This window comes from Mercenaria mercenaria, chromosome 8 (assembly GCF_021730395.1).
Source record: "Mercenaria mercenaria strain notata chromosome 8, MADL_Memer_1, whole genome shotgun sequence".
Classification (NCBI taxonomy): Eukaryota; Metazoa; Mollusca; class Bivalvia; order Venerida; family Veneridae; genus Mercenaria; species Mercenaria mercenaria.
The window spans coordinates 3,570,285-3,594,000 of NC_069368.1; the positions used below are offsets into that span (position 1 = coordinate 3,570,285).

At 34.7% G+C, this 23,716-nt stretch overlaps 1 protein-coding gene across 1 annotated transcript in view; it reads left to right on the forward strand.

The window, feature by feature from the left end:
* The window catches only part of LOC123523188 (neuronal acetylcholine receptor subunit alpha-7-like), a 45,345-nt gene that overhangs the window by 17,643 nt on the left and 3,986 nt on the right, over positions 1 to 23,716 (forward strand). Inside the window, exons 3-9 of the mRNA XM_045300873.2 lie at positions 1,240 to 1,385; positions 1,732 to 1,776; positions 13,208 to 13,317; positions 16,163 to 16,269; positions 17,404 to 17,553; positions 20,336 to 20,530; positions 21,729 to 21,815. Of these exons, the coding sequence (XP_045156808.2) occupies positions 1,240 to 1,385; positions 1,732 to 1,776; positions 13,208 to 13,317; positions 16,163 to 16,269; positions 17,404 to 17,553; positions 20,336 to 20,530; positions 21,729 to 21,815 (840 nt within the window). The remainder of the gene's footprint in view (positions 1 to 1,239; positions 1,386 to 1,731; positions 1,777 to 13,207; positions 13,318 to 16,162; positions 16,270 to 17,403; positions 17,554 to 20,335; positions 20,531 to 21,728; positions 21,816 to 23,716) is intronic.

Genomic DNA, 23,716 nt, shown 5'->3' on the forward strand with positions numbered 1-23,716 from the left:
TTTAAATGTGGTTAGATCGAAATATCAAAAGCCATGGGACCATAACTTATCAAAGCATCAGTGACTTTGATCTTATATGACTAGTCAGTTGCTGTGGTTTTATTATGTCTTGTTACTTGCTTCTTTTTTTTTTTCTTTTTTCTTTTAATTTAATAGATAGTTTTTGTATTTGTCCATTCCTGACAAAAAAAAATCATTGAAATATTTTCTACACTTTGGCAGTGGGTTATTATGCTTGCTAAATTTCTTGTAATATTAAATTTGAATCTAGACACTGACATACGCCTAGTAACCTTACAGTTCAACGAGGACTTCAAGTTTATCGTTCGTCCGAATAAAAAAAGAATTCTATGATATTCAAAAGTATATAAGAAAGATTCATGCTTTGTTAATAGGGGCAATATAGAGATTATTTATGTTATATCGTTCTTTTCTTGGACCAAATTTTTGGTTGTTTTTGGCAACGGAAACAGTAAATTGCTGTGTATAATCTGCATTCTGAAATCTATAATGTAGGTGACTAAGGTCCATAAAACTTCATCAGTAAATAGAAAACACTCATTACATTACATGACAATAAAAATACATTTGTAATGGTTTCTGTGAACCACAACTTTTCATTATCGATTTAGAACGTGTCAATTAAATGCAACACTGTTCTGTTGTATCATTTTGATTCTTGTACGTTTTATATACAGTAGAACAAATCCTCTGCTTCTGAATTGCTCCAAATGATATGTCCATGTGATGTCAATATTGCCAAGTTTTAATCAAAATGTGTACGTTTACTAGTAGTTCGCAAAGATAACGAGAAAATATGTGTTGTAACAATATTGTAGCCCGACTTCATTTCATATTTTTGTGCACCCCCACCATTTTTTCTTTTTCTTTTATTTCTCATATTTTTGGGGGGAGAGGGGCACTTAGAGTTGCCCTTGTCCGTCCGTCTAAATTAGTCAAAAATATGCATTAATCATGTTTTTTTTTTCAAAATATACTTGACCTAGAGTCATAAAACATTACAGGAGTGTTATATAGCATGTAAAGTTGTGACCTGATGTTCACTTTGGGATTTCAGCTTGACTAGGTTTATGGTACTTGGTTTAGTGAAAATACACAAAAAAATGCTTAAATGTTTGTGTTACATATATCTGAAAAATACAGCGACATGTAGGGATGGGAGGTGGAGGCACATTTGTCCTATGAACACCAGTGTAGTATTTCTTTTGTTTCTAACAGAATCCCAGCAAGGTTCAAATGAGAAAAGACTGTTACACGATCTATTTGAAGAGCGATATTACAGCCCACTAGAGCGCCCAGTAGAAAACGAGTCGATGCCAATACGAGTAAATTTTACTCTGGTTCTGCAGCAGATCATTGATGTGGTACGTTATTATCATATTGTCTTGTTTGTATAAGACCAAATGTACAGGTGTTCAGTTTGTCAGAAATAAAAACATGATGAAGCTTATTATCTTGTACTAATCAGCATTAAATAGCATTGAAAGATAAATTTAATAATGATTCAATTGTGTACTTTTTTATTTTTACCTAACGACAGCGTTAGCTTTGAAAATATGAAAAACTGGTTTGCCATGCATATTGCCAAATGTAAATTGTATAATGATTTATGTCAAGTAGCGAACGTCAAATGTCAAATGCTTGTTATGTTAGATAACTTTTCAATGTGACGACATAATCTTTTTACAGATTTTATAATCTTTTTCACAGGACGAGAAGAATCAAATTATTCATACGAATATTTGGCTGCAAATGGTAATTATATAGTATTGTGTTGTGGTTGTGTTCAGTGTGATACGAATATTTGGCTGCAAATGGTAATTATATAGTATTGTGTTGTGGTTGTGTTCAGTGTGATACGAATATTTGGCTGCAAATGGTAATTATATAGTATTGTGTTGTATTTGTGTTCAGTGTGATTTACTGATGTTTATGCATGTTACATCACTGCCTTTATCATCAGATGGAAGCATCATTTCCTTACCTGTTACATATACATAGCCAGCACCACTTATTATCTGAAGGCATGAATAAAACTCCAGAAAGAACAATGCTTCATATACCGCTTATGTAATAGGCAGATTGATAACGACAAATGTCTCTGGCGGCTGAAGATGAGTCTATCGGTTTGGCAGTTTGTATATATTGTAAAGAAGGAAAAGAGGAATAAAAAGACAGTTATCAACTAGTTTTAAACCTCACAAACCGTTTTTGTGCAGTCACCTTTGAAAACAGAATGAATATGAATTAACTTTAACGGGGTTGGCCTAAAGTGCTAAAATAAGCTTTATATCTATTTTGCCTTTTCAGGACTTTATTTCCTTTAACTCTAAAGATCTTATGTATATGAATTTTAGTGATTTTGTACCAATAGTAAGGAAATGTAAAGCATATATTTAAGAAGTCTGCGTCAAAAACGATTACGAGTGTGAAAATAAGGGATATATTGTTTATTTCAAAATGTTTTCTTTACATTTTCTCTGAGTTCAGAGATAATATTGAATGCAAAGGAATATTCGCGCAGAAAAAAAGCACAAGCAAGATGAGGGATTGTTAAGCACTTACTGTTAAAGAAGTAGATGACCATATATCAACAATAGCATTCTGTATATTCAATTAAACCAGTACAAGATACATCAAAATATGAAATTTCAAATTACCAAAAAAAAACAAGATGATATGTCAAGCACTTGCTGTTAAAAAGGAGTAGATATGTTACATTATGACATTACAAAAACAACATTTGTTATATATGAGAGCAAGGTAATTACACTAAAATAAGAAACGTCTTGGAAAATAAGCATTATCTTCTTTATTTTTATATAATTTGATTTGATTTTATATCATTTTACAAACCAAATCAAAAACTTCAATTGAAAATTAAATTATATTACTACGGTAATAACGAAATAAACTTCAAATATCTTTACAACAAGGGTAAATTAAGAATTATATTGCAAAAATAACAATAAATTGCGAACACTAGCCACACATTTATTCTTTTTGAGTTTATTACTCTCAATTTCAAGACCTCCGTAAAGACTTTTAATACTAGTATATATTTATATACCAAATTTAAATGTTTTTTCTTAAAAACTATGGAAACATACATAAAAACTTGCGACGATAAATAGGAATGAAAAAAAAATCAAGTATGGCCATGAATATATAAACTATAGCAGCCAATTATAGCTACACAGAGACAGGCGGAGGTAGTATGAACAGTCAAAATAGCTTAACAAAACGTAAAATAAACTTTCCTTGTTTACTTGACAATGATACTTCATTCAGGAAAATTACTGATAATCAATGACTTTGAAAATTATAAGCATATGCCTGTGGATTATCGGCAAAGCATATGTGATGATAAATAGCTGACAATTTATTTAGTCATATAGAGACGTTATTAGTATCTTCATGTGTTTTAAAAGTGGAAAATCAAAATGTCACAAAGGAGGTCTGTAAGAAGAAATTCTGCATGCATTCTTTTGAAGAAAAACAGAAACAAAAAGTAATGTTTTATCAAAGGTAAACGAAAAACCATTCCCAAAATATGACAAAGAAAATATCCACGGCAAATTTTCCAAAAGCTTTTTATGAGCTAAAAAGAGAAATGGGTACAATCAGAACAGACTTCTGTGGCTAAAAGAAAAATGTAAAGCAGTTAAAATCAAAATTCACTGAATTAGAGAACAATGTTACTTTTCATGCTGAAAATCAAGAGGAGGTAAAATAATTACACGATACAAAGATGATGAGAATAAACTGTGAGATGGAAGAAATGAAGAAAAATTACACCTAATAATGGAAAAAGACAGAACATTTAATTAACTAGTTTATAGGTTTACAGGGGAAGACAATGAAGATTAAGATAAAATAATGAGAACCTGTTTTCACAATCAAATTTAATGTAAGTACAAAAGGAACTTTATGAAAGGGAGGGAACTCCATGTAAGGGAAGGGTGCAATACTATTTATCATAAGATGTCTGTCTTTTGATAATAGAGAGTTGATTTACTCAAAATTTTAATGCCTGTACTCGGGGATGAGAGGAAAAGGATTTTTTACAGATCTACCAGTATAAGCTAAAATGGAAAACGCCTGAGAAATCTTTGCAGAGAAGCATATGAAATCACAAGGGAAGAGCATCTGAAAACCTGAATAATTAGAAAGGACTTTCGGTGTACATATGTATTTATAATTGAGGAAACCTCTCGAGAACAGAAGTATAAAGTCAAGCAACAGTCCATTTTATTTAAACAAGTGTGACGTAATATATTGTAATCTAATCATTATGTCTAAGACAGTGTACTATTTAGTACATATACACAAAGGTGAAATAAAGATGATTTAAAATATATGTATGTAAAAGTTTTGAAAAAAAAGATGAATTTTTAGGTTATATTTCTTTTAGATAAATACAGAATATATCTCAGTAGGTACTGTAAGTACAAGTATCATCATTACATAAATCCAATATGTACAATTTCAATCCAATCACTATCAAACAAGACTTTTTGAAGTAGTACTTAATTGTGGTAAATATGATTTAAATTTTTAAAAAATGGTCAGCGGTGCCATACGCCATTACGGATTTCCATTCTGTCCATATTACAAATATACTCTTGATATAATCCTTTTAAACAATACAACGCTTTACAATGATCTACAATGTCATTACAGTGTTTCCTATGTCATATTCTGTTCGTATTATTATATGTATATAGCAAATTGGATTCAAAGAAAAATTAGTTTTCAGACAATGTGCAATATAAGTAATTCCAAAGGGTTGCATAAAACTTAACTTGGTAGTATGGTCATTTTTTTTTTTTTTTTTTTTTGGAATTCCAAAACAATATTCCCACGAAACACAGTAAAAAAATAATAATAAGTGCAGTTCGACACACTTATTGATTTTTTTATGCTTCTGTCTCCTGTCGGTGCAATTAACACATTTTAAAATATTCGTTATCTTGCATATGCATACACCTACATTAAATGACCCACTGTCATAACTTCATCTGCTAACTTATTCAATAAATCTCTTTTCAGTATAGTTTTAAAAACACAGATGAATATCTACACAGATGAATATCTATCAAACCCTGCAGAAACAAAGTAACATTTTCTAAACACAACTTATACATCACTATGCATACTGCTTCATTCTTTCAATAAAATATTTAGACGTTGAACTCACTGTCTTGACCTGATATATGTCACTGTCAAATTGTAACTAGCAGATACTTTTATTTATGCAAATCGTGCATTATTACCATGATAGAAATACAAAAAAAAGATGTTCAGTGGCGCGTCTTTAATGTAGCCCGTTGCAGGGGTATGTAAAGTATTGCGTATATGTTAGATTATTTTTCTAATTATCATATATGATACAATTCATAATACAACTGCCTATATCGGCGTTTGAGTTAAATCAAGACATTATCATAAATTGTATTACCATATACAACCGGTCACCGTGGTCTAGTGGTTAAGCGCCCGCCTTGGGATTGGGAGGTCGAAGGTTCGAGCCCCATGGGGAGCGTTCGTCCGGGGTATGTTTGTCATGGGACTCGTTCCGAACAGACCGGTTCGTGAGCCACGAGGTAGTTAAATGTATTGTTACCGATTTCTATCCGCCTGGCGCCTGGTATAGTGGCAGGAGGTAATTGGTACGCGCATTAAAGGTGCCTCATAAGCCAAATTGGCTGGACCTTTCAACAGGAATGACACTATAATAAACAAGACCTTTATACTGAGAATAATTAGGACAACACTTATTTTATCCTGTGTTTTTCTTTAAATAGTAAATTTGTTCAGATGTACGTAAAGCGCCTTTGAAAATGTTTGTCTTGGGGCGTGATTGCTACTGCACATTTCATTTCTTCGTGAACAGACTCAATAAAACGGAGTCTGATATTACATTCTTTTTTCGTTTCCAAAGGATTTTCTGATATAATTTATTATCTAATTTTGCGGAAAAAAACAAAAGCTAAGCCTTCAACTTAAATATCAAAAGTACCGAAAAGCTTTTGAATTGTAAAGCAATCGGTATGTACCTCTTCCAGCCATTTCGCACCCAACAACTATGAATAATTGGTAAATATGATAAAGGTCAATCAGAGAATGATTGTTTGCAGCATGTCTGTTGTTGATCGATATACCTTGTTGATCTTTCATTCCCGCTATTCTCATAAACATGATTTGTTTGGTGCGGCGTTTAGTTTAATTCCTTTTCTGCTAAAGGTTACCGTAATTCATTTGTTTTCTAATATTAACTTTAATCAATGTAAGAAAATTGGAGAAGATTAAGCAGAATATGTGGAATTGTCTTTGCACTTATTTAATAAAGGAGCGGGAAATAAATTCTCTTCTCAGATTAGTACAAATGATGCTACAAGCATGGAACTTTCAGGAAATCTTCCGTGTACCATAGGAAGCTCAAAAGTGAAGTGGGTCCAGGAACATGTCTCTAAATTCAAGATAGCAACGATTTTCAAAATGGCCGCCTAAAACAATTCCAGAATTATATAAACACATCCGATAAAAATGTTATTCAAATGTACTCGTAATTACCTGATTGCGGATGATATTTTTTCAAATTGTAAAAATAATTTAAAAAAGTAAAGATAAAAACAAATACAATGTCAACACTGTATGACACCCATGTTCGAGTCTCTGTCCGTCCGTACGTCTGGATGTTCGTCCGTCTCAATATGTGTCGTTGCATATGCATTGAAAATGCCATTATTAGGTAGTTGCATGATGCTCTGTCTTCTGAAAAGGCATTGAGTACATACGTTTTTGGTTCTAAAGGTTTGCTTTTTATATTTTTATACACGAGCATTCTGTGTTTTACATGCCATGCCTTTTTGTTTCCATTACGTGTGTTAGAGATTCACCTGGAGGGGATTACTTTTATTTACACTGTCCCGTGTCTTTGGAACATGGTGGGGGTAAGAGTGAGGTTGGGTGCGCACCATAAACCGGTTTAAGCTCCCCAGTGGTGTTTTTGCCACTGACCGTTCCAAGGCGGTGCCCCACTGTGTTCCTTTGTTTGTTCGTTTTGTCCTCTTGTGTAGGCTTTGTGTGTGTGCGCGTGTATGTGTGTGTGTTCCTTTGTTTGTTCGTTTTGTCCTCGTGTGTTGGCTTTGTGTGTGTGTACGTGTATGTGTATGTGTGTGTGTTTGTGGTGTGCACGTCTGCGTGCTGTAGGTTTCGTTTTGGGGAGGCTGCGATTTTGGTACGTGGCATTCCCTGTTTGATATTTGTCTTTGTTTTTATGTGTAGTTGAATTTTTGATTTTGTAGCTTCTAAAATAACTTCTTATTTTCTTCTTACAGTTTTTAGTGACACCCATTTATCTGCATAATGATGCAGTTTTATTTCCATGAGGAAAAAGTATGTAAATTATTTAATTGACCTGTGACAGTTCAACATATAATAAGCAAATATATGTGAGACCTAGTGGTGTTTCTCTTGTTACTATTTCTTCTTGAAAAGACATTGAGGAAATAAGTCCCCAGTGCTGTTTTTGCCATTGACTGCCCCCACTATATTCCTTTATTTGTTTGTTTAGCCCGCGTTGAGATATTTCACGTCCATTCACATACTGTAGAGTTTCGTTTATTTTTCGAAGGCTGGGTTCTTGAAACATGGCTTGTCTTATTGGATATTTTGTTCTTTCTTGTACGCATTTTTCACAAATTTTCTATTAATAGTAAACATTTTCTGTACAAGGAAGATTGCAAAACTGATTTTACAATAACATGCTTTCCAAGTTTCATTAAATGCAAGTGATCGCCGATTCTTCATAGATGGTTTTCGAGTTACACTGTTGTATGTCATTTGAAAGTTATCCTGCCATAAATAAATAGTTGTTAATTTAATATTGGACAGCTAAATTTTAACAGTATGAGTTTTTCTCTATTTATTGAATGTCATTCTTATTATGTTATAAGTGTAGATCAATAAGACACAATGTCATAGCGGGATAGCTGTAACTCATTCATATTATGTTGAACACCACTAAGTGCATGCCTTATATATTTCCGTAAAAACACACTATAAAAGCAGCTCTGTAAATTATTTTCTAAATTTTGGTAGCCATTTTTAAAATAAGTGCCATCTTAAATAGAAGGTTCTGTCAAACCAGACTGTGTATTCTGTTAATACTTTGATTTGCTTTAATTCATGTTGGGTGATTTTAAGGGCAAACACACATATGTGTATAGTTTTTCTGTCTAAATTTAAGGGGATATTTTGAAAATGGTGGCCATCTTGAGTGAAAAAAATTATTGGGTACACGTCTTCACTTTTGAAGTTCGCACTGTTTACTGAAGAAGTCTTGAAAGTTTCGTGCTTGTATCACCAATTATAGTATTTTTTCTTATTTCCGTCCAACTATAAGTTGTTTTGTGCACTTTATATTTTGTAATGTGTGCATTTATTAATTTGTTGTTCTGTGCAATTTATAATCTGTTTTTATTCATTTAAAAAAAAAATCTGTGTTTCGCATGTTATTCTAAGGTTTTTATTGCACTTACATTTTAAGTTTTACTATATATTTTACAATTTGTTATGCATATTTTGCAAGTTGTTCTGTGCATTTAAGAAGTTGTTTTTAGATGGTATTTTGCATTTTTTTTTTTTTTTTTTTTTTTTTTTGTCATTTTATAAGTTGCTCTGTGCATTTTCCAAATTGTTCTGTACTTTTTGAATGTTATTGTTTGCATTGAACGAGTTGCTGTAGACATCGAACAACCTGTTCTGTACTTCTTAAAATGCTATCTTGTGCATTTCCAAAATTGTTCTCTACTTTTTTAATGTTATTTTGTACATGTAACAAGTTGTTCTGTGCATTTTCTGAGTTGTTAAAGTTGTTATTTACATTTTACAAGTTGGTCTGTGCATTTTGTAAGTCTTTTTGTGCTTCCATTAAATTGTCATGACCATTTCAAAATTATGTTGTATTGTGAAGTGTGCATTTTATAAGTTATATGTGTTTTAATTAAGACGTCGTGTTCATGATATCGTTGTGCTTCTTAAGTGTAGATTTTTTAGTTGCTTTTTTTTTTCACGCGAAATTTACCAGCCATAGCGAGAAACGTTTAGATGCACCGTATGCGCGCCAGTGGGTTAGAAGTTGATCACTTGCAACAGGCTTTTGGTCATGCCTTTAGATTTCTGTCATTTTTCCACCTTTTTGACTCCTGAATCCTTATTTCCTTATGTCTGCAACGGGAACGAATCTGGTACGTTAAATTAACAGAAAACTCAAATATTTCAACTGCCAACGATTTAGCCTGTCTTAAGATACTTAGAGAGAGCTTTTATTTAGTCAAAAAGTCTCTCGCTCTCTCTCGCTCTCTCTCTCTCTCTCTGAAATTAATTAGTGTACGCACAAGCCAAAGCTACAGTTGACTCGATTCTTGCCTTAATTCATGTAAAGAGCGTCCAAACTGATAGACAAAATTAAATCAATGTTCGCATCAATACGTCGCTTGGCCAGTCCGTAAATAATATTAGCCTCTTTTGATCAAATGTATTCCGCCTTCCTTTACTGTGAATGAGTCGGTTAACAAGTTTATTGTTGTTTCTATTTTGTATTAATTGATGGCTAGTGAGCATTTTATAACTGAAATTTCTGTATTTGTAAAGCGCAATTTTCAAAGGTTGGTAACGTTTTCCGAAAATTCGGCGGTCAGATAACGAAAGAACATTTCAAAATTATTCAGACATATCAGCTAGACTTAGAAAAAAATTAAATTTGATGTTTTATTCCTTATACCTTCTACAATCAAATAAATTTTGATCTTAGTCAGAATCTATGGAATTAACTTTGGAAATTACCTATTTTTCAACATTACAGTTTTTTGGGGTTTTTTTTATGTTTTTCACACTGAGTTAAATGTCAAACCTGGAGAGAATCAAGCCTCTCTTAACATCAATACATTAAAGGAATGAAATACTTTTTCGGTATTCATGCGAAATGAACCACAGAATAGGATCGGCAAATCCATGAATCGCGCTCATGTTTAATTTGCAGATCCTATCCTGTCGTTCATTTTGCATGACCACCGAAAAATACGTTTCATTTCTTATATTTACATTATATTTCCCTTCCATTTGTAAACAAGATTATATAAATTGCACACATTTTGTTGCATTTAAAATTAAACTTAGCTTCCTGGCTATTCTGGTCACCAGACGGAACAACTGCGACGTCATCTAAGAAAAGTTCTCTGTCAGGATACGAGTTATGTGATCCAGGGAAGTGCCTACGCCTTTAGTATATTGAACAATGAAATGGGTCTAATCGCTAAGGTGACTAAGTCTTAGACTAGCTGAGAAACGATATAGAATGTCCTTTGTTAAAACGTATAGCTGGTGAGACCAAATATCTCGTATATAAATTTTCTTCTGGCTACATTGCCTAAACGGTTCGTGTACCAAATGAAGCTACAAAGTCAAGAATTCAACCACACAATAATTAGATCAAACTCCTGTAGGCTTGAGACTCTATACATGACTGATCTTTTTGTTGAGGTTCCCGTCAGACAGTGTCTTTGAATCAACAACATACGTGTCCTATCGCATAGATGCTCGGCCTCTGTCTTCTTAACTGAAGTTGCAACTCTATATGATTGCCCTGACTCCTGGATGCTCAGCGCCTATATGCTATCACATGTAGCATTCAACTACTATATAGGTATAACCCCGATGCCTTGGCTGCACTTCGCCAATAATGCTGAGGAACTCTCCTATTATCTCAGTAGATTACCAAACTCTGTGTCTCTGTCTCAGTTTTCCGATGCTCAGCCTATATTTGCTATCGTTTATAGCATTCGACTACCCTTAAGGTATAACTCCTATGCACTGGTCCTATAGCTCAAAACCGCGTTAAAATTCTGCATCTCTTCTTTAGTCTATGAACTTCAGACGTCTTCTTTTTATTATTATTATTATTATCATTATACCACATTTATATAGCACTCTTTTCATGCACTTGTACACGTTCAAAAGTGCTTTACAGAATAAATTACAAAAATACAAACAAATACGTATACAAAGATAATGCATTCCACATTAACAAAAATCATGAATGAAAACAAGTATAATTTAAAACAAGATAAAAAACATAAATGTATCGGTCAGTTAACAAAGTATTGTACAAAGAAGTGGGTTTTGAGCAGGCTTTTGAAAGCAGCTAGCGTGTCAGCTTCCCTGATCTTGACAGGAAGGGAGTTCCGAAGCTTTGGAGCAGTGCACGAAAAGCTGCGATTGCCATACATCATGGTTTTAGATTTTGGCATAACCAGTGACAGCGTGTCTTGTGATCTTAGGGTCCTGACCGGTTTATACACTTCTAGTATATCCCTAATATAGGCAGGGGACTGATTGTGTAAAGCCTTAAAGGTGTGGGTCAGAACCTTGCACTGCACCCTGTATTTCACTGGCAACCAGTGAAGCTCCTTCAGAACCGGTGTTATATGATTGCGACGGGGCGTCTTAGTGATTACGCGAGCTGCAGTGTTCTGGACATGTTGCAACTTGTTAAGTGAGCTGTTTGGTATACCACTTAACAAGGCATTACAGTAGTCTAACCGTTAAGTAACCAGGCTGTTTATAAGGGTTTTTGTGGCATCACAAAATTAATAATTTATCCGCCTTGACAGGGTAGTTTCAATAACTTCCTTATCAAGGTACCGGGATAAATTATTAGTTGAATCCTCGATGTGTCTTCTACAATCGCTGGTTACAGAATGATCTCCCTAGCATCCATCTGCCTATTTATACTTTAGCAGTGGCGAGCTTTGATTGGAGCTATTTATAGAACTTGCTTCTGATTGGTTCAAATTCGTACATAGTAATTTGCAACGAGTACTTGTTCTAACAAATGTCTGGTTCCTTTTAACTGTTGTATATAGCATAATGTGTGATGCTGGGATCAAGCTATCAATATAATGTACCCAAATCAGCCACAAATGACACAAATACTAATATTAACAGCAATTCTACAATAATTATAGCAATGATAGCATAAAAAGGGAATCAATCACTATCTATGCTTATGTGTTAATTTTCAATATATTCAGATATACAAATTATTCTGACATTCTCCCTGACTATACGCGGACGTTGTCAAAACAGCGCCCCATTGTCACTAAGCAGCGTTGACGTAACTTTCGCGCCTTTTATTTTGCTGTTCATACGACATGAACGTCATAATTTTCAATGGAAAAGAATAGGGCAAATGAAAATATTAATTTATGTTCTCTTTAAACAAAGAGCTATAAAAAATAAATAGATTGGCAACTTGAAAGGCATAGAGAGCAAATCTCGCCAACCTCCCGTGACAAAAAAACGAGATCTCGTTTACCGGAAGTGGCGCTTTCTCCACGCGCCATTTTGTATGCGAAAGCAATTATGCATCGGTAAAATAATTATCACCGTATGACCACGCTTCTTTCGATGGCAAAAAAAATGTGTACTTCGTGTCTTAAGACCATTTCAAATTAAACTAATTTTGTTTTAGAAGCTAAAATGTATTTTAAATGTAGTTTTAAAGGTATTAAATTGTAACTCCATGCTCGCCGATATTTGTTTTTAGTAAGATAGCGCCGAATCACGCTCTGACACGAGCTCACGCGAGATAACAGCCAGTTGCCATTCTGTGTATTTTATACTTCTTTGCTTTAAATGAATTATTGTGGGCATCAGTTGACTTTGATCATTTTGGAATACATTTGTTCTCAGTCAGATTGCATCGCAGAGAATTTATGAGCGCTTTCATATATTTAGATAGCTGTCAAATTAGCTTACAGAGGGATAGAATATATTTATGACATCATGGATTGAATAGAACTTAACGACGAATGGAAAGAGGTTGGGTAGTGGGTAGCGGGGTGAGGAGCGATGCTTTTAAAAACCTTAAATGTATTCACTGAAGTCAAGTGAAAGGCGTGAGATAATTACACAGTGATCTGTTTACTTGAATTGAACTGGCATTTATTTAAAACGATAGAAAAGACACAAATAAAAAAAGACTATTTGTTTGTTAAAGTGAATGAAACACCAAAACACATTTCACTTGTACACAACATATGCTACTTTAGTATCTTGTGATAACTACGTTAAACGGATATTCCGATCGTACACGCCTTCTGTATATTTACTCTTACAGAAATGGAAGGCTGTCAACCTTATGTGGGACCCATATGAGTACGGTGGGATAGAGGCTATACCGGTGCCTGCAAAGCTAATTTGGACACCAGACATTCTGTTGTATAACAGGTGAGTGATGTTTCTAATGGTCACGTGACGCATGCTCACATTTGATTGGTGAAATACAAATGGTAACCTGTAAGAATCGAGATGACATACTTAAAGCTGAAATTAGAATACGAAGCTGTTCCAAACATGCTGTCCAAATTGTGTTTGTTTCTATGCAGTGAAGATGGGGTAACTGAACAAACACGGAAAATCAGGTATGTTTCATTCAAATGATTTCTTAAGCTTACGGATATCAATAGATGGGTCAACACAAAATAGGAGACGCAAGATAAGCCCGAGGCCAACTGAAAAAAACCGGCTGTGCTATACCTAAGTCTAAATTTAAGTAAGGTGTAATAGGGGCCATTTATGCCGAGACCGATAAAGTTGGTTTACTGGATTTTAGGACTAACCAGTCAGGGTCATTTTGCAATGTTCCCGCTATTTTCATCGGATGAACATCACAGTTCCCGTCTTGGCATTACTTCAGGCAAAAGGAAATATTTTATCAAATCAATAAAATGAAAACTAAATGTCGCATGCCTTTTATTTGAATCAATCGTATATTATCTAAAAAGACAGAAAATATATTTGAAATCGATTTGTCTACATTCAGACCTAGCTTTAACAGCCATCGTAAAACTTTATGAATTCATTTATATGAAATTATAAGCATTTTGTTTCCATGAAAAGACAATATCTTTGAAAAATGAGAGGGGAGAATTAATGATGACTACTACATTTATAGGATCAAGTTTTGAAAGAAATGTTTTAGCTCACCTGAGGCAAAGGCTCATGGTGAGCTTCTGTGACCGCTCGATGTCCGTCATCCTTCTTGCGTCATGCGTCGTCCCTCCGTCAATAATTTGTAAAAATAACTTCCTCTTCAAAACCACTGGGCAGATTTACACCACACTTCACAGGAATTATTCCTTGGTGTCCCCCTTTCAAATTTTTTCGAAGAATTGAATTCCACACAGAACTCTGGTTGCCATGACAACTAAAAGAAAAAACTTCTTGTTCAAAACCGCAAGGCGTAATATGGTGCTCTATAATGATTTTTCAGATTAGACCCCTTTTTGTGAAAAGAGGTTCCAACCCGGGGAATCCCACATAGACTTCTATAGGAAACTACTTTAAAAATCTTCTTGTCTGAAACTGCAAAACCTAGGCTTTGATATTTTGTACGTTGCATTGCCTAGTGGTCCTCTAACAAGATTATTCAAATTATGACCTTGAGGTGAAAAGAGGCCCCATCCAAGGGGTCCCAAGTTTTACATATACTTATATAGGAAAAAACTTTAAAAATCTTCTTGCCTAAAACTGCAAGGCCTGGACTTTTGATAGTTGGTATGTTGCATTGCCTAGTTGTCCTCCTTGTTCAAATTATGCCCCCGGGGTGAAAAGACGCCCCGCCCCGCGGTCACTTGTATATGAGTTATATAGGGAAAATGCTTCAAAAATTATTTGATCATATTTCCTAGAATGTTTGTTTATAATTACTTGATGACCTCAAGTAATTAGGTGTCACGTGACTGTGACCTTGACCTACTGACATACTTTCTTGTTTTGAAGATACAGCCTTTAAATTTTGATGAAATATACAGTTTTGCAAACCGATATTAACACTGACGTTCATTGACCATGAATTGACCCACTGACCTCCTTTCTTAATATTTTAGCATCAGTTTGACATTTGAAACTTGTAGTTCATATTATTCAGGTAACCGTGACCATCTTGTTGATTTTCAATACATGAACATGTTGTTTTGCCCACCAATTTTTTATAAGCTGAAGGGGGCTCATAGATTTGCCCTAGTCCGTACGTCTATCCATCCGTCCGAATTTGTATCTCAAAAAAAAGCATTTGGCATAGAGTCATCAAATCTCAAAGGACTGATATTGTTATTCAGAATGCGAAGTTGCGCACCTAAAGTTGTTGTTTTTTTTCGCTCAGCAAGACCAGAGTTATGGCCCCTGACGTAGCCAAAAATATGCATTAAGGGCAAACAAGTTCTTGTCCTATGTATCTCAAAATGTGCTTTGACCTAGAGTTATAAAGCATTACAGGCTTGATATATAGCACGTGGACGGTGTTCTGTTTGGGATTCCACTTTGCAAGACCAGAGGTATGGTCCTTGACTAAGTGAAAAATATACATAAAAAGCTTGAAATTGTTGTTGCATATAATTTGATATATTTCGCCTGGAACCACGAAAACATGTACAATGACAGGAAGTGAGGGCTCCTATGGACACACATCTAGTTCATCGTTGCATAAAAACTAGTTTTTACTGGATCCGGGCATGTCTTACCGAGAGAAAAGTGTGTATTTACTGGGCAATCAACGTGCTTTTAATAATTGATTTTTTCAAATGCTTTGTCAGAGCAATTGTGTTCGTGTTTACCAACATTTTAAGTGATTTGCTTAATATCATATTTGCAATAACCAAAATAAAAATAACCATTTAAAAACCTTGAATATAATTTAGCCGCACCATGAGAAAACCAACATAGTGCATTTGCGACAAGCATGGATCCAGACCAGCCTGCTGTTCGCTTTCAAAGCCTATTGCAATTAGAGAAACCGTTAGCGAACAGCATGGATCCTGACCAGACTGCGCGGATGCGCAGGCTTGTCTGGATCCATGCTGGTCGCAAATGCACTGCTGGTTTTCTCATGGTGCGGCGCAATTATGCTTTAAGTAGTGTTGTTGATTTGTTTGTCCCAGTTATTGATATTAAATGGAATTAACAATGATATTGACCAGGCAAAACTACACGTTTAACAATACATGCACTACTTCTTTGGCACTGGTAGAATAATCCAGAAACTATTGTCAAAATGTTAGTTGTCTGTTTATAGTGCTGATGACAAGTTTGATGGTACTTACCACAGCAATGTTGTCGTGAAGTCAGACGGTTCTTGTTTATGGGTGCCTCCCGGTATGCTCAGGAGTACCTGTTCAATTGGTAAGTGACTTTAATAAGTAAATCTACAGTAGCAAGGGAAAACATCGGTATACCTCCCTACACACGTCATTTAAAAGTAACATTTGATCATTATCACGATGCTACACTGAATTATTTTTCTTGGAAAAAAAAATGATGTATAAAATCGTTAGCTCACTGTTATATTTATTTCTAAGTTGTACATGCACATAGATTCAAAGGTTATAACAGAACAACGCAAATAAGTTAGGCAACAATGTCCTGCAACATAAGTTTTAGCCCTTCGTATGATATAGTCTCTAACCGAACTACTGAAAAGTCTCGTCAGTCGCAAAATGATATTTCATCAAGAATTAAATGCTATTATTGTATGTTTATACGGGTATTAACAACATAGGGACATTTTGCAATTCCACGAGTCGTGTTATCGGTTCTTGGATGATGTGCAAGAAGCCCCAATGTGGTTTATAGACCCCAATGTGTTTTTTATCCGTATAAACGCACAAAAAAATAACATTCAGTTTTTACATTTACATTTTACAGTACATGTAATTGCTTTAAAAATACGTGGTTTGTTTTGATGAAGATTAGAAAATCAAAATACGTAACAGGATATCAACCTTTCTACTGCCATGAAGACCCACCACGTTCAATTCGTTCAATTTGAATTAGCTTTCCGATAGAAACAGTTTTTGATTAAATATTGTTAAATCCAGTCAAACTGATTGTTTAGATATAGTCGTGTCGATTCAGTTTCGATATTTACCGTCAGAAAAAAAAATAGTTTTAACTATAATTTTGTTTTCTTTCTGTAATTTTGCTGTCCATTTTTTAAGGATTTTTTTTTAACCACGCCAAATTGTTCATGGTTTTGTTAATGACGTCAGATTGCTCGTGCAATGCCGTCTGTGCTATTATTGCACCAATGTTCTTTTATACGAAAATTAACACTTTTTTCTTTCCACACAAAACATAAAGCGACTGTAATTAATTTCATACAGCGGTAGTACATCTAAATATGCATAACTTGTTTTATAACTCTTGGAGGACATTTCAGTAAACAGTGTTTAAACAAAGTGGTTTTCACTTTTTGTCCTAGCGCCATCTATGTTTCGCCATACTAGTTTATGGCAATTATGCTATACCATATTTTAGACATAACCTGGTTCCCATTCGATGATCAGCACTGTGATCTAAAGTTTGGTTCCTGGACGTATGACGGTAGAATGCTCGATCTACAAATGGATGATCCAGAAGGTGGCTCCATTTTAGAGTTCAGACGTAATGGTGAATGGGAGCTAATTGGTAAGAGTACATACGTGACCGTGAAAATACGTGACGTTATCTTTATTTTGTTGACTTTTATACTGTTAGTAACCTGATTAATATAAGTGGCCGTTACCGAAATGAAAGTCACCGTTAGGACTATTTAAATCTACGTTACTGTAAGTAAACTTAATTTCATTTTTAGTACCTTACATGTCTTTTGTCTGCTTACTGTCTATTCTTAAAGAAACCATTATTTCAAGAAGGGGCAATCACAGATTTATCGTAGAATAATGGTCTATGTGGACAGGTTTCGGTACTGTGACCTACTGACAAAGGCTAACATCATAGCCGTGTTTTAAATCTAAGTCTTACGATATGAGGTCGCAGTTTGTGAAAAAAGACATATTACGAATTTGGTGAAACAATAAGTAACAATATCGCAGTCTACAATATCCAGTTTACATACAGTAAAGAAGATTTACACTATTAAAAAAAACGCTGTCACAGAATTTTCAAATGAAGCAGTAAAGAGTTCCACCCTAGCTTATCTAAAGAGAATTTTAGACGCAGAAATAAAACTGAATTAAATATTTCATAACTTTGAAAAAAAAGAATACAGAGAAAGGGCGATTTTCTGGTAATTAACTTTTTTAAGATGTCTGATTCATCATTGATTAAAATTTGAAGAAAAAAAACGTAGAATCTATAGATACATAATTAAAATGTGTTCACTTGTTAAATTACCTGACCTTTATAAAATGCATTACTTGACCTATATAAAACTGTAAACGCTTTGAAAGATACTGACCAGTGTTATGTGGAAGAATGGACAAATCGAGGCATAACGCTTTTTTTACATAAAGTATGAACCATTCTGGAGGTCTCCTAGGGTGGTTGTGTCATCGTTTTGAATTTTTAACACATCGTTAGTATTGGGCAACTAATAATGAGCATAGTTTATTTAAGTATAAAACATCCAAATAAAACAAAACGAGAACTATTTAAAAAGTTTCCTCAGCAAGAATCAGCAATGAATATCTTCAAACATTAAATGCAAATAAAGCTTTATCTCCATCCAACTTGTTTTTAGTTTATTGCCGAGGCACAAATCAATGAATTTTCATTGCCTTAATGAGGACAGTAACTGCGAAATTCTGTAATATCACGACAATCTTGACTTTTTTCGCGAACACAATGTTTAAAAGCAGAGCAAACATTGCACTTCTTTACAGGTTTTACTATGCACCATTCTGAAGATCTCCGACGGTGGATGTAGGATTTCTCTTTGAATTTTTAACAAATTTTTAGCAATTCGTGGTTTTCTATCTCTCTTTTCACATCGTTACAGCTTGGATAACGGTATTAGGCCAATGTATGTTATATTTACTGTATGCAACGTTGATAATGTAAATCTGCGTTACGGAAAGTTAAGTGCAAAATTTTTTTTTGTTTGTTTGTTTGGGTTTCGCACCGTTTTTAATCAGTATTTCAGTTATGTTATGGCGGGCAGTTAACCTAACTCTGTATCAGTATTAACCTATTTTCCGCAAGTAGCTGCCAACTTCTCCACATGAATCAGCGGCGGAGGACGAATAATTTCAGAAACGTTCTTCTATCATGAAAAACATACGCCTAGCCCCGGCGTCGATCTCACGAACCAAGGATCCATACCTCTGCACTCACTCTCTCTATTTAACTAAGCGAGCTGGCTTTATCTTACAGTAACTGTAAGTAAATTTGATAATGTTAGTCTACATTACATTACGTTACGTTAAAATGATAGTTTAGGGCTGTGTTACGGTAAGTAATCTTGATAAAGTAAAAATTATGATTTGCCTTAGACGAAAAAACTTCTGATGTCTATGCTGCTCTATTATTCCTTTGCATGAAGTACGTGTTCAAATGTTTCCACAAATATCATATTTTCTGTAAATGACGTCATCTTTTACGTTAGTTGAAACTTTTAGTTTCTTTAATCGTTTTCAGCAATAACGTTATACATTGTTAAAATCGAAAGTCCTTTTCAGGTAGGCCTAGAATAGCTTTCATATTCTGAGAGTCATTAAACAAAAAAAAAAACAACTAACATTTATCTTCGTTATCAGAAAATAAATATTTGTTACATCAGTGAATTACCAAGATTTTAGAGAGAAATATATCTAGTACTTTCAGAGTGACAATACATTTTCACTCGTTGCTATGCGACTCGTGAAAATATTGCATCCGGTGTGCACTCTAGACAAATATTTCAATCTTATACTGAAACAAACAAATATCCTCGATGTATTAGATTGAATAGATGAGTTTCAGCTCGCTCGTGAGATAAAAGTGCATTGCTGTGTGAATCATTCAGAAATACAGTCACATACTGGTCTAAGAAAAAAACAACAATATACATGTTTCTCTACTGGGAAAAGCGACTGGATCCGGAAATGACGTCATGAATTTGGCGACTAATAGTGAAAATGATACTTTTATATAATGTGTCAAAATATAATCGGAATGAAATGCAGACATGCTCTGTGCCTCCAAATAACCGGGTCATAATCTCTTGTAAAAAAAAAACATTTTAGTATTTTACCAAATAGAAAATCTACAACTTGAAAATTTTAACATCTAAAATCTTACGGGGTTGATAAATAAATACTTCATAATGTCAAAATATATATGATTTCATAAAAAGTTTTCAGTCAATGAATTTTGTTTACCAATCAGATTAAAATCAAAACAACTGTGTTCTTATGGCCGGAATTTCAGCGAAGTATATTGTAAATCTGTGATTTGTTTTTTTGTTAAATTATTTCTAAAATTTTGCTAGGCGTACCAGGACACCGTCACGTACAGGATTATGACTGTTGTCCCGAGTTCTACATTGACCTTGTGTACACCATACACATCCGCCGACGGACTTTGTACTACGGCTTCAATATCATCATCCCATGTCTGCTTATATCATCCATGTCTTTGTTACTGTTTCTGCTGCCACCCGACGCCGGCGAAAAAATATCACTAGGTAAGAAACTGCTAAATAATACAAAAAGAATGTTTAAGTTTGCAGTAGGAAAAGTGACGTTCGGACACACTTGCATTTTGATTTGAATGAAAACTGTTAAAGGCATACGCTAGAGTCTCTTTATATAAGATAGTCGAAATTGTTCCAAATAATAGATTTTTTTCAAACTTTGGATATTGAAAGACAATCATCTAAGTAACAAAGACATGCAATAAAAGTCATAGGTTACCATTATTGAAAAAGAGTTATCTGCCTTTGAAAACGGCATTTCAAACATAAATAAGTAAAGTAGAAAAGTGGAAACTCCACAGTCGCTCCACGCGACAAAAACGAAAATGTTGCAGACTCAAATTCAATTGCTTTCAAGGAATACTTAAATCACACCAACAGAATAAGTGACAGAATAAGTATCCTCCGTGTTGTTTGTGTCGGCCAAAAACTGATTTGTTGAAATTAGCTTGCATCTGTTTGTCGTATAGAAAAAAATTAATCCTGATAAAACGAGATGTTGTTCATTTATAACGTTTTATGTCGAGGATCGCCGTACTTAGTTGTTGAGATGGATATTTTCTTTTGGAGAAGATTTTCCTTTACAGCACATACGTACCAAAATTATCATAACTGCATTAAACAAAGATATGTCTTAATCAACTTTACAAAATCATACAACTTTTCTCGAAATAGAAAAAGACGAACGTCAACCAGGTTCCGTTTTAATGCACCGTCTTCCACTTACCGTGGTAAAATAGACCATAAACCACAAGAAAACCTTGATTATTTTCATTCTTACATGCTCATAAAAATCATGCTGGACTTAATTTGTCCGAGTAGTAATGAACCGGACGTCATGCGGCAATTGACGTCAGAACCTATGTCATAATTTGCTTTAATTCCGGTACGTGTGTCAAACTTTGCTTATCGCAGAATATACATAGCTTGACTTTCTTCTTTTTTTAATTGATAATCAGATGGGGCCATGTTAGAATGGTTAATTCTATATGTGTATAACACCATTCTGAAGAGTGTTCCATTTATGTAACGGCGGTCAGTAGTAGCCTAGCCCGTATTGTTTCTTCGATCTGGGTTTGAACTCGCAACCTTAATTTCTGACTGCTATCGTCTGTTTTGTAACTGTCAATGTGTATATTTTCAGGTGTTACTATCTTACTCTCACTGATGTCAGGGTGTATATTTTCAGGTGTTACTATCTTACTCTCACTGATGGTATTTCTGTTACTTGTAGCGGAGACTATGCCACCAACGTCCGATGCTTTACCACTTATAGGTACATATAAAATAGTATTCCTTCATGCTTAACCACATTGAGCAACATATTTACAGCATGTACAATATTATTCCACCATGTCGTACTACGTTTACGTACGTATTTTTAGTATTTCGTCATGCTAAAGCACTTTAAGCCAAAGTATACACTCAGTTCCAAAAGAAAATGTGCACTTAGTTTTCTGTTATTTTTTCTCGGTTATTTTCATGAAAACTTATAATGTTTGGTACCAAAATTTAAATCAGTTCGTAAACAAATTGGTGTGCATTTTAGATTTTGAGTTATACCTGAGAGTTAGTGTATGAAAAAAAATGAAACAAAAACGTCGGGGAATTTTTTGAAATATTTAAACTTAAAAAGTGCACACTTTCTTTTGGAACTGAGTATAGTATTATTCCACCATGCTTTACTATTTATATGTTCGTTTTGAAAGTAGTTCACCGTGCTTAACAACTTTCAGGTACGCACTACGTTTAACCACTTTCTTATGCGTATTTAAGACAGTTCACTGTGCTTTACCAAATGCATGTACGAATTTTTAATTATTCCACCATGCTTAACAACTTATAAATACGTATTTATATTATTCCGTCCAAGGTACGTATTTTTAGTATTCACCATGCTTGGCCGCTTACAGGTATATATGTATAGTATTCAACAATGCTTAATCACTCATATGTATGTTTAAAGATATTTAACCATGCTTTAGTACGTAAAGATATGTATTTAAAGTATTTCGCCGTGTTTTACTACTAAAATATAGGCCTAAAGAAGGGGCCCGTGTGATTAATGTCGCTGACGTCAAATCACTTTCTTTCAACTCGCCTTTTCACCGATCCTCACTCGGTGTAAATTCTTACATCAATAGATGTAGTAATATATAGTATTTAATGTATAAACACATTAGAATCGGTCCAAAAATAAGTAGAGAGTGCGGATAATATGGTGGCTGATTTCTGCCATTTCGCGTTTTCGCCCCGCGACCCCGCCGAGCGAAAACACGAGAATTAACAAGGTAAAATGGCGGGGGCGCGGGGCGAAAACTCGCTATTTAGCGTGGGCGCGGAGCGAAAACTCGCTGTTTAGCGGGGTCGCGGGGCGAGATTTAGTAACTGGTATGTCGGGGGCGCGTGGCGAAAACACGATAATTAGCGCTGCTTAAACGCCGAGTTTTCGCACCGCGCTCCCGACATTCCAGTTTCAAAATCTCGCCCCTCGACCCCGCTTATTACCGTGTTTTCGCTTCGCGCCCCTGCTAAATAGCGAGTTTTCGACCCGCGACCCCGCCGAGCGAAAACACGAAAATTAACAAGATAAAATGGCGGGGGCGCCAGGCGAAAACTCGCTATTTAGCGGGGGCGCGAAGCGAAAACACGATAATTAGCGGGCACGCGGGGCGAGATTTAGTAACTGAAATGACGTTTAAGGAGGTAGGTTACCTTGTTACAAGGGTAAATTCAAATTAGTTGAACCGCAGCATTTTTTTGTATTTCGTCTAATATGAAGTTTTAACTGCTACAATCTCAATTTCGTTTGTCTCTGTCCCTTCAAGTTCAGTTCTTATCCAGGTTTGAAGAACATGACCCTCCAAAGGTATTTCATATTGAAAGAAGAAGGAAAATACGGATATTTAACACTTTTCAGTGTATTTTAGTTTCATTGATATCCGTAGAAGTCTGCATAACTGATAATTTTAATAGTATGTACGTTAGCTTTCTAATATAAGCTTAAAATGTATGTGTCGCGAGGCTCGTGTTTCCATGGTAATGCATTTTCTCTCTTTTTTAAACAACTATGTATAAAAATACGGGTTTTCGACGGCTTCAGTGCCATTCTGTTAATGACCAACATGGAATATTTGGGTAATATTATCAGCAAAATACCAAGCACTTTACATGGTA